At 42.8% G+C, this 12,635-nt stretch overlaps 1 protein-coding gene across 3 annotated transcripts in view; it reads right to left on the reverse strand.

Annotated features, from left to right (window-relative positions):
- The window catches only part of GTF2A1 (general transcription factor IIA subunit 1), a 169,764-nt gene that overhangs the window by 122,409 nt on the left and 34,720 nt on the right, over positions 1-12,635 (reverse strand). Inside the window, exons 4-5 of one of the 3 annotated variants that reach the window (XM_086937593.1) lie at positions 9,758-9,841; positions 9,129-9,193 (exon numbers count right to left, since the gene is read on the reverse strand). In XM_086937593.1, the coding sequence (XP_086793719.1) occupies positions 9,129-9,193; positions 9,758-9,841 (149 nt within the window). Of the gene's footprint in view, positions 1-9,128; positions 9,194-9,739; positions 9,842-12,635 lie in introns of all 3 variants that reach the window. The other 2 variants (XM_086937592.1, XM_086937594.1) reach the window with 2 other exon arrangements.

Consider the following 12,635-nt stretch of genomic DNA (forward strand, 5'->3'; position numbering starts at 1 on the left):
CAAAATAAATGTCATGAATGAAGGAAAGGGTGCTGTACCGAAAGCTGTTACTAAGTGTCCCTGTGGAATTGTAAAAGGACCTCCATTAGGCACATTAGGTACTGCAACCCTTCATGGAATGATAAAGAGAAAGATCGCTGCTGAGGTTACCTTACAATTTGTTTTTATTAAACATCCACATGGACACCTAGCAATAGCCTGTGGTACTGCACTCTTTCCTTGAGACCTAATAAAGGAATAGAATTACATGCTGCACTGCAAATGGTAATCAAGGAAAAAATAAATAGAAATGACTGGTGTGCAGCCGCCATGTTTAAAGTGAATACATTTAAAGTGAGCATCAAGAAGTTGGAGTATTTTTTTTGTTTTGTAGCCTCTGCATTGTATCGCACTTTAATTGTATATGTTTAAAGATATTTGCGGGCCGTGTCATCAATGCCTGATCAGTAAATAAATAGGAGACAAAAGGTGGGCGACCACCATGTTGAAAGGTAAAAGCAATAATGTAAAAGCTGTTGACCGCCTTTTTGTATTTATCCGTTTCATTGGCACTCCGTGCTTTAGCTTCAGATGTTTAAAGCTAAACCTTGGCATGCAGCGATTGCTAAAAAAGTAAATAAATGGGAAAGAAATGCGGCGTCTGACTTTCTATTTATTTACTTTTGTAGCAACCTAAGGACACTGAACTTTCGCTTTAAACGGGTGAAGCTAAAGTGCAGCATGCCGTGAATACTAATTAAGTAATTACATTTTTTTTTTTAAAAAGCTGTACTTCGTAAGTAAAAAAAATTACCTCCTCTGAAGCGTCATGGTTTGCAGAAGCGGGATAACATGTCGGGTCTCGCACAGCAACTACATACCAGGGCGGGATGCTAAAGGCGGACAGCATGTCGTACCTGCTTCAGCAAGACATTAACTAAATAGTGCTCACGAACTGTTAATGAAAACTAGAGAGTAAGGACACATGTAAAAGGCGCTGTCCTCATGAGAGGACACAAAGGAGGGACTACCAAGTCTATTCACGAATCAAAAGCGATAATTCACAAAGGACAGTAAGAGGAGCCAATTGAAAGGGTGGGCGGAGCTTAAAGTCTATACCTGAATATTGCAGGTCTCGAAGAAACAGCACAATCGCTACCTAGGCGAGACTTAAAAGGGGCATGTCTGTTTGCCATTTTTCTCAAGACTCTGGGACTTTAGAATCAAAGTTAAAACCTTTCAATCTTTGTATTTGAAAACTGGCCTTCAAACATGAAATACGCTTCCAAAAGATGTGGAACTCTTTATAGATGGCAGAAAGAAAAAGAAAAAAAAAAGGGTCATGTTAAAATTATTTTTCCCCCCACACAGTTAAATGGTTTTTTGCTATTTTTTTCCTGTGATGGGGTTTACAAAGTTTAAGCTTTTTTTCTCAAAATGAAGTTACAATTTTACACCACTATATTTATATATTCAATTTATAAAGCGCACTATCACCTGGCAGGTATCCTGGCACTAAAGTAGCTCAAGGGGGGAGAGAGGGAGAGGGAGCGGGAACCGGCCACTAAGTCTTGGGGAATAGCCAGGTTTTTACACTTTTTCTGAAGGAAATGAGCGTCCTGATTTGCCTAATTTCCCAAGGGAGTCTGTTTCACAATTTAGCTGCTGCCACGCCAAAGGATCTCCCACCTGACCGGTCCTTTCGAAATCTAGGAACCTTCACCAATCTCGCCGACGAGGAGCGCAGAGTTCTTGACGGGACGTACCAGTCGAATTTTTTCCGCATACGTACAGGTCCTATCCCGTGAAGGGCTTTAAGAACAAGGCAGAGAGATTTAAATTGCACTCTCTGTCTCAGGGGAATCCAATGAAGTTCTGCCAAGGCTTCAGAGGCAGAAGAGCTTCTCGGCCACCTTAAGACTAGTTTGGCAGCTGCTGACTGGATCCTTTGCAGTCTATCCAACAGGAAGTTAGGGGATTCCAGCAAGAGAGTGTTACAGTAGTCAAGCCTACTGAGTATCGTACATCTTGCTACTTGTGCGCGTACCTGAGAAGGTAGTATCGGGAACATTTTTCGGAGGGATCTGAGATCGCAAAACAAGAGGAAGTTGTTTTTGTGACCTGAGCTTCCAGAGTAAGCTTATCTTCAAATATAATGCCCAGATTGAGGACCGTAGTCAGATATACTATCTAGGTGGATTCCCCTTCAAACTAGTACAACTCCTGATAGTGATTGCTAATATACCACATTTATTTAGTTGCCACTACTGTTACAACTCCCCCTCCCCCCCACCCTTTACTCATCACCTTGTTCAGAGAACATGGTGTGGATTCTACAGAACATTCAGCACCCATTTGGAATTGTAGGTGTCAATTCCACTTTAGCTTGCGGGAATTGTCAACGATCATCCCTTTTGGTCTGTGAAACTACTTTCTCTAGCGTTTAATTTTATCTTCAGGTTTCTCCAATCTCTTCCTTATCTTTCCTCCCCTCTTCAGTTCTGCAAAACGTACTAGGCCTGTTCTCTGCCTAATGTCTTGTTTGCCTCTAACACTATGCCATATCAGTCCTCTTCCTGTTTGTTCAGTAGAGACACTTTATTTTAGGGAATGCAAGTATTAAAGCTTTGAGGGACATGCATATATCCATTTATGTCACTATTCTTGTTAGATGGTATACCTACATGTGATCAAACATCTACCAGTGAAGGATCAGCTATGTTTGATGTTAGAATTCCAGTGGTTTTGAGAGGCTGGAAGTCAACTTACAGGAGATTTTTTTTTCAAGTCAGACAAGGTTCTTTTGACAGTTTTTCTAATATCAAAGTAGAAAATGGCAAATAAGACATAGGTCGGCAGTTAGAGGTGACAGGTATTGGATGGTTTCTTCAGTGGGGTACAACATGAGCAAGTTTCCAGGTAGGAGGTAACGAGGCCACATTTATTGAATTTAAGAAGCCCACATGACTGAGGACCAATAAAGCCCATACCAAGCTTTGAGATTTCCGGAGAATAGGCCTGCTGGAGAGGTAAAATGTAAATGTATTTGAGCTTATATAGCGCACAGCAGTGGATTTCCCGGCGCTTGCTTAGGGAACCCGTCCTGGTATTCCCCTGTGAGATAACCCTGGCAGGGTATCTACAAGGTGAAAGCCAGGCATCCCGCCGCGAGGGGCCGTTGTGGAGATTAAGCAAGCTATTGCCCAGAGTCGCAGAGTGTGAACCCGTGAGTCGAGAAGGCACCGGAGCGAGAATTATCGAGGCCGTGGAATTTTTAGCCCAACACCCGCCGAGGCGGGGAATTGAACCCTGGTCCAGGGCCGATCTCAGCTTCCGGGTCTGCCGCCTCTAACCCCTGAGCCACACTTCTCCACAGAGAACCAATTGGATATGAGGAGTGGATATCCTCTAATTTCATTTTTAAAAAGCCAAGAAGAGGGAGAGCCCAGGTTGATTCTTGAGGTACAGATATGATAGGAAAAAAATTACAATACATGGAAACAATCTTTTCTATCAAAAAAGAGAATGTCACAGTTCCTCAGAAGGTGGAAGACTTCGCTGATAAAAGAATGAGCTGACAGTAGAAAAAAATCTGACAAGCTTCGAGTGGAGACCAATTGATCTGCAAAATGTTGCATGTTTGTTTCACAAGCTTATGAGAAGCCTTGATAGGCAATTTATAGGTTTTTTTGTTTTATTGCAGGACTCGAAGTGGCTTTCCACTTGAAATCCAATGTTTTACATTTACTCTTTTTTTTCAGTACGTTCTCAGAGAATCGAAGAGGGGGAGTTCAACATATAAAGTGCAGCTAGGAGGTGCAATGGAGTCCAAAACAGTGGAAGTGTATAAATTAAAATTATAAGCATTTGCATACATCCAAATATTTCAACAAAACAGGAGGTTCCAGTAAGAGGTCAGTAAAATAGGTATTTGCTGTCATCTTACACCTTGCTCGGGAAGATCTTGGTGGAGAGGGTGGTTCGTTTTTAGAAAGTTTGAGTTTATGGAGAATACTATAATGGTGTCAGAAATAGATGTTACATTCAAATGTGCTCCCCTTCTCCTCCAAGCATCCAAGAGAAAGGAGTATGTGCCTAATGACACGGACTGCTTTAAAGTTTATAGTGTGGCGTCAGCCTGCTGATCGACCCACAATGATAAAAGACTAACCACCTTGAGACAAGAGGCAAGGTTTTCCCTTACATCCTGAGATTAGTGTAAAAAAAAAAAATGTTAGAAAAACTGGAAGAAAAAAAAACTGATAAAAAACATTTTGGTGCAAGACGCAGAAGGATTTTCAGCATCCAAGTAGAGCGGTTTACTTCCTCAGCATAAGAGGTAATGCAGAGGACGTGAACATCTCACATTCCGCATTAAAGAGGTTAACAGAAATCATGTATATTTGGAACTCCAACAACAGGGAAAGCACTTACAACGTGATCTTCACACAGCAGTCACTTATTTTTAGATGACATTAGCACAATATGGTAAGCAAAGGAATTTAACTCATGCAAACAGTAAACTAGTTAAGCTGTCACAATTAGAAGACAACATCAGACTGGAAAAAGAATGAAACATACTGTGTAAGGGACTGTTTAGCAAACCGAAGTAGCCTTTCCAATGAAGCACTTGTATCCAAACATCAATAAAAAGGATAAGGTTACTTACATGGTAAGCATCAGTTCCGGGCATCTAGTGCAGAAGAATTCCAAGCTTTGCATAGCTCTGCCACCTAGTGTTGGGTCCGGATGTGTGCAGTTTCCTTGAAGCATTTTGAATCATGAGGTAGAGTGACTCCTCCTCTTGGGAATACTGCGCATGGGAATCGACTCCATGTTAGAAATGTTCCCCGCAGACGGGTGAGAATGGAGTATAGAGTAAGTAGAGAAATAGAGATGTCCAAGTGATAGATAGAATGTGTCCGGGGAGGAGGGAAGGTGCATGTAAATTTACACTAAATGTCAAGAACAGATCCTTATAGGTAAAGTAACAATTTGATTGAGGCATGTGTGGCTGTAGATCCACTTACTTTGAATAAACCAATGCAGTGCGCTCTAAAAGCTGTGGCTAACCTTGGGGTGTTGCAATTGTTTGAAGGAGTGTTTTTAGCACTACCTGTCTTACATTAGCTTAGTGGTGTGTAAAAGCATCCTCACAATAATTTTTTGTGAAGGTGTGGTGTAGACAATGTAGCTGCTTTGCAAATATTAGCTAGTGGGATGATACCTAGCAAAGCCATTGAAACCCCCATATTACGTGTCGAATTCTCTCTAGGGGGCATGGGTAAAGTCATTTTGGCTTTAGCATTGCATGTTCGAATGTAATTTACTATCCAGTGGGTAAGCCCGACTTGGATATGGGTTTTCCTTTGTGAATGAAAAAGCAACAAAAAGTTGCTTTGTTTTTTGGAAGTCTTGTTCTGTCAATGTAATACAGAAGTACTTTTTTTTTTTACATCTAGTGTATGGAGAGTTTTTTTTTGCTACTGTGACTGGATGAGGGGAAAAAATACAGGAAGCTTAACTGACTGATTAAGGAGGAAATGTGAAACCATCATAGGGAGGAACTTAAGGTTTTTGCCTTCCCTCTGTTATATCTCCACTATCCTTTCGAATCCAACTAACAGACTAACATGTCCACCGCTCAAATTAATTTCATATTTCCCTATACTAATTCCCCACTAATCCTGATGCAACAAGTAACAATGTTTTGTATAGTAGCGTTAAACAGATCAATACTTTTATTATTACAGTGGAAGACATCTTTTTCATTTGGCTGCATAGCAAGCTCAGGTAGGTAGTCTACGTACTTCTTTAAGGATGGTCATACGTTCAGGTGGGAGGTTTAAGTAACCCAACGTTGACCTTGGATCTAGTCAAATCTCTAGATCCAGTTCCTTTGGGTCTGGGTACCTGATCTCTATGGTCCTGAATGAGAAGATTCGCCTAGAGGGGAAGCTTCTTGTGCCGAACTACTGATAGGTCAAGTAGTGTTGTGAACCATGAATGTCTTGTTTAAATGGGGGCTGGTAGTTTTAGTGTAAGGGAGGTTTGCCTGAGCTTCCCAACCAGAAATGGGAGGCGGAAAAGCATAAGCAAATATCCTTGACCAATTCATCCATGGAGCATTGCCCTTGGATAGTGGGTGTTGCAACCTGGATTGAAAGCATGTCCATTTTGATTTATTTGCGGTACTGAACAGATCTACACTTAGGAAAGTAAGGGAGGAGGACTTAAGGGTGGAGTTCGCACTTGTGGACTTGTTGCCGCATCCTGCTGAGGAGATTGAGGTGATCAGCATAGTTTTAGCCTGTCCCTGGAAGGGGTTCCGCTAAGGGATGAATGTTAGGATCTAGAGCCCAATGCCAAATGGTCAGAGAGGTGTGATAACTGGAGAGAGTGTTTGACTGCTAGAACTAATCTTAGATATTTGTGAAGAGCAGGATATATTGGAATATAAAAGTAGGAGCCTTTCGAGCCTAGGGCTGAGCGAAAAAATGCCTTGTTGCAGAAGAGGGAACCCATCTTGTAGAGTGACCATATGAAATAGCTCTGACAGGATGTAATGGTTGAGAGGCCCAAGATCTAATGTAGGCCATAGAGTCCCATCGTTCATGGGAATTAGAGGGAGTATACTCCTAACTCTTGCCATCGTAGAGGGGCAGGTTATATTGCACCTTTGATGTTGAAGGCTTGGACTTCCTGTGTGATCAGAGTTTGGTATTCGAGAGAGCTTGCAAGAACGAGGTGGAATGTTTGAAGGTGTGTTGATGAGCTCCAGAAAATAGCCATGTTGGACAATGTACAACACCCAGTGGTCCGGTGTTCTGGTCTGCCAATTTTGACGAAAGCTTTGTAACCTTCCCCCGGCAGGCGTAGTGTGATCAGGGGAAGGAGAAGTGGGTCACTGTTTAGTGGTGCGGGTAGCGCACAAGTGGAGGCACCTCTGCCCCTACCCTTTGCATTATTTACCCACAGACAGGAGTGATGACTCTGGCCACAGTTGTAGGAGGTAGAGGATTCTGATTTGTTTTGGCACTGGCTCTATGTGGGTAGCAGCAAGGGACCCCACAGGATTTGGGGTTTGAAGTGAGCCTATGGATTTGGCAACCTGTACATCTTTTTTTGTTCTCTCGAATGCCTCATTCCCTTGTGGGCCAAAGAGATGTTCCTTGTCGAATGGGACATTGAGAGGGGTTTGCTCAACATCTGGGTTAAAGCATGATACGTGCAAGCATGTCCGCATATTAGTACACTGGCATTAATGCCCTGTGCAGCATGATCTGCAGAATAAAGTATTCGAGATGGCAAGTTGTGCAGCCACTATTTTACCTGATGCATCAATAAATTAATCTGGTGGAATCTGCTCTCTGTAAAATCGGGATTGAAGATGAAACCTTGCATTTCTTTTTTACCCTGGGAGTAATGATACGTGCTCATGCAAGGTCTTTGCAAATGTTATCAGTATGACAAAGCATACCCTTAAGCATAGGGAGATACTGGGCGACAAATGCGTGATGGGAGAGGGTCTCAAAGGAAATCCTCTAAGGGTTCCTTATGTAAAGGTACCCGATGGTATGTAACGCCCTGCTGATAAGTTCGTGATAAAAGGTGATGTCAATGGAGGGAAGGGTCTGGCCGGGTATAGAACTGAATCAGTGTCCGCTGGAGGGTCCACGTCAGATACGGACCACGGGTCAGGTGCCTGTGGTGTGTTAAAGATAGTCCTACGTGCCTTGCTCCCCTTATGGAAAACGGAGGGGTGATGTCAAGTGGGTCAGCCAATGAATGAGAAGAAGAGGGTGAAGATGGTAGAGAAAGGGGCTAGAGGGCAGTGGTGGAAGAGAAAGAAAAAGCACTGGTTGCTTTATCAGCTTTCATCTGCTTAGATGGCACAGGCTGAACAATTGTTTCTTCAAAGGAGAGTTGTCGCTTGTGTGGCGATGGTAACACTGCTTTAGCCAGGATACGCCCAGTAGGATGAATATGCATTTTTTGCTTGCCGTTAAGCCTATCCTTCATCCTATGGAGGATGGGCTCTACAGAGGAAGCAGAGTCCTTGTGTGGCATTTTCAAAGTTTTCGGTGACTAGATAATTTTCAGTACTGAAGTGCTTGGTATCGAAAGAGAGCTCCGAAGACTGTTGGCTCGGTGCCAAGGTGGAGGATTCTGTCAAGTGCATGTGCCAGATGGCGTGACATCAGAATCTTGTTTTCGTGCCAAACATAGCCTGATGGCAGTGGTGGCCAGGGAGCTTTTTGCTCGATCAACCTGGAGTGTGTTTTTTTGTGGTTTGGTCTTTTAAAGTGTGAGAACTGGGTTGTCAGTACGCACGGTACACTGACCCAACACTAGATGGTGGACGTATGCAAACCACATTTATCTACATCTACAAATGCCTCAAACACCCAATTATCAAGCATTTGCAATCCAATAGGTTTTTCATTTACAAGAGACTTATTGCATTGCAAATGGTAGGCATCACGGACAGTGGGAGGGAGGAGGGTGGGGGTGAAGAAGGCACGACAAAGGGCGGGCAGAGGAGAAGGCATGGACAACAGGAGGGACGGCAAGGGGAAGATGGCACAGACAACAGGAGGAAGATGGCACGGACAATGGGTGGGGGGAGTAATGAAGGCACCAAAGCATGACGTGCCTGCAGTAGCAGAACCTCACTTTAAATAAAATAGTGCTCACAGTCTAAATAACACGTACGTGTAACAACCGAAGTAAAGGCGTCAGTCGCCAAGGGAGGTGAAAAATGAAGAGGAGGTGATACTAAGGAGGGACTAACAATTCTATTGATGAATCAGAAGCCAGGATTTAGAATGGACAATGACATGCCAATGGCAAATATGGGCGGAGAGTGGGCGGGGCTTCTATTCCCTACCCATCAACAATAAGTTTCCACTACAATGTACGCAGAACGGTTCAATTTTGATGCTTTATACAGCCATTTGCAGGTGTACACCAGCAGGAAAATAGCAAATAGCTTCTATTTGACGCTGCCATCCTGAACTCTTATTACCCAATAAAATATACACTGAAGATGCAAATGGGAAACGTGATATTTTCACATCTTACCACCCACAGTTTCTCGGAGGCATCTTATTCTCCACTCATTAAATACAGAATGCAATATTTCATACCATGCCAGATGAATTCATGTGCTGGATCAGTTTCGAGTCTTGCATGATCACCTGCTGTTGGGGTACTGTAAATGCAAATAAGCAAGCTATTATTTTCAACGAAAGACTGACTCACAATTAATAGTTTAACTTTTGCGGCTATAGAAGAAAAGGAAGAGGAGAGGGAGAACATTAGTTTTACTTCCAATTTGGACATTACTTTGAAATAAGGGGATTCATTTTTCATTATAGGCTTTGAATTTACATAAACATTGCTCTCCATCTCCTCCTTCTTAAGCAAAGTTGTGCTTAAAAGATCAGATACAAAGATACTTCATATAATTAAGGTTTTGATATCATTAAGATTTCAGTATGCTTTTAGGGCGTGGGACATGCAAATCATCGCAGAGAGGAAGTAAAATCAACCTAACAATTGTCAAACCCGTATGTGATCTTTTAGACGACTTTCTCACAATAGGCTTGCTTGTGCCGCCAATTACCACCACAATCTTCTTTCAAAACCCCTATTCTAGGACAACACAAATACAGTCCTCATTTAGAGGTCCAGCCAAGCAGAGACCAAGCTTGGCAGAGCAACTCAAACACCTAGGGGGTCTACTGGTTCGCCCTACCCTGGTGCGTGAACACACCTCCTCCATAACGTGCCTGGACCTTGCCACCATCGAAAAGGTGGTTTGAAGTCTGGTCTCCTGAGCTGTAGAGCTGCCGGCCCACTTCAATAGAAATGAAACAAAAAGACAGGATTTTTTTTAACCTTTATAAATACCAATGTTGCTGCCAGTTGAGGGCCAGTTGCGTTTTTGATAATTACATAAAACAATAATGGTAAAATTATTAAAACAAAAAGAAAAATGCAGTTTATGATTTACCATACAGCGACAATTCATTGTATCATGAGTTGTCAGATGAGTCACTCTAGAAAACGCGGACAACCTCAATGTTATATTTAAAGCTGCATTATATTAACAGTTCTCAGTTTCCCTCGTAATCATGGAAAGAAGTGTTGCTCTTGAATGTCTCATTGATGTCATGAAGTGTGATGGGGCAGAGGGAATTCCTCTTAGTATTCACAGCTGCTTTGAGACTGTTGCCCACACTCTGAAGATCATGCAGCAATATTCAATGTGATGTTCACATGGCCACATGAGCCCAGCTGTGAGGTATCAACCGCTTAAAGCCATATGACCGATATTAAGTGTATATGTATATATGCACACATACATACATTTTAGGTGCCATACAATTTTGATAGAAAATGTCTGATGCTAACCTCAGTCACTGATCGGTGTCCGGTGTCTACGAAGCTTGTATATTTCCCCATTCTTTAAAGCTTTTATCATCTACAAATAACTTTCACCTCACTCTTGGCCCCCCCATTGGTGCTTTTAATAAGCACTATCACTGCAGTAAATGCTACTTTTTAAAAAATAACTTCAAAGGACTGCAGCTATCAAAATTAATTTTATTTACATTTCTAAACCAGTCTTCATCTAACCTCCATCAAACAATAGGAAAGACTTCAAAATACAAGTAGTGGGAAACTTTTCCGTTCGTGGCATGTGTAGCTGCGATTAGACCTTAAAACAGTTCTCCCAAAACCGGCGACTTAGCCTGAGGATGTTGCAGTGGACTGAAAAAGTGTGCGCATGACAGCCTGCCCACTCTTGCTTGTTGTCTAGATAAGATATCCACAAAGAAGTGCTTGGTAAAAGTATGCAGGGTTGACCAGGTAGCTGCTTTACCAATGTTAGCTAATGGCAGGTTACCGAAGATAGCCATAGAAGCCCCTTTCTTATGAGTGGAATAGGGTCTGGGAGGGGCAGGAAGAGATCGTTTTGCATTTGCAAAATGGTATACACTTGGCCAACCATTGTGCAACTATTGGTCTGGAAACAGCACGTCCATTGTGCGACTTGCGGTAAGAAACAAATAGCTGTGGTCTCTTACGGAAGGGCTTTGTCCTGTAAATATAATAGATAAACACTGTTTTGACACCAGGAGTATTGAGAGCGTGTTCAGTTAGTCTCTACAATTGGAAATAAAATGGAAGCTCAATTAAGGTGGAAACTGGAGACCTCTTTAGGCAGGAATTTTGGATTGGTTCTGAGAACCTTTCTTTCTTGATGTACTTGGAAAAACAGCTCTTCTAAAGTAACAGCGTGAATTTCACGGACTCTACTGAGAGGTAATTGTTAAGCGGCAATAAACTGGACAAGAGTGAAGTGGCTCAAAAGCCAGGCCTACCCATCTTGCGAGGGTGATGTTAGGGTTCCAAATGAGAACATGGGGCATCGGGGGTAGAATAACCCTTTTGAGGCGTTCCATGAATGCCTCAATGACTGGAATTCTGAATAGTAAAATATGTAGCCTTTTCTGAAAATAGGTAGCTACAGCAGCCGGATGTAAACAAAGATGTATAGGTTAGCCCTGACTTCTGCAGGTAAAGGAGGTAGCATACAATATGCTGCACAGATGCTGTGAGTGGATTAATGTGTTTGGGAAGACCGGAGCGCACAAAGCATTTGGCTAAGTAACAGGTAGTAGACCATTCAGTCTAGGCTAGAATAGACATACTCCTCAGTTAGATTAAGATATCCAAATATTAAGACCTCAGGAGCCAGATCGCAAGGTTTAACTGTTGAGGGTTGTGATGTCTGATACTGCAGTGGTTTTGCAAGAAAACATCTATCCCATGGGGGAGCTTCTCATGTGGGACTAGAGAGAGTTCTAGTAGTGTGGAGTACAATGGCAGTTGTGCCCAAGTTGGTACTAATAGAATGAGCATTAGGGATATCCGTTTCAGCCTCCTAACCACAAACGGTAGGAGTGAGAGAGGCAGAAAAGCTTAAGCAAATATTCCGGACCAATTTATCCATAGTCTATAACCAAGGGATTATGGGTGTGCTAGTCTGGTGACGAAGTTTGGACATTTTGTGTGTTTGGAAGTGGCAAACAAGTCAATCTGTAGGAACCCCCCCAACAGTGAAAGTACGTGTGTAAGACCTGGGGGTAGAGTTCCTACATAGGACTTGTTGATGCGTCCTATTGAGGAGATGCACAAGATTGTTGTCCACCCTGAGAATGTGCTGAATGGGTAGGTGGACTTTGTGATGGATTGCTCACCGCCAGTTGCTTTGGGTTACACAAGAAATGTGGTGAATGTGTACCCCCATATTTCTGTAAGTAAAACATGGCAGACTAGTCTGTGTGTATCAAGACTGTCTTGTTTTGAATGGGAGGGTGGAAAGCCCAGAGAACGAGCTGGATGGCTAAGAGTTCCAGGTGATTGATGTGAAGAGTTAGCTGGATTGGAGTCCACAGACTCTGAACAGTGAGGCAATTGAGAGACGTGCTCCCTAACCTGTCAGCGAGGCATCTGTGGCGATTGCAAATGCCAGCATTTAATGTAAATGCCAGCATTTGTAAAGCGCACAGCTACCTCAAACGGAGGTGTCCCAGCGCTGGGGGCCGTCGGGAAGATTAAGCAAGCTGTTGCCCAGAGTCATA

Source organism: Lissotriton vulgaris, chromosome 9 (genome assembly GCF_964263255.1).
Source record: "Lissotriton vulgaris chromosome 9, aLisVul1.2, whole genome shotgun sequence".
In the NCBI taxonomy this organism is placed as follows: Eukaryota; Metazoa; Chordata; class Amphibia; order Caudata; family Salamandridae; genus Lissotriton; species Lissotriton vulgaris.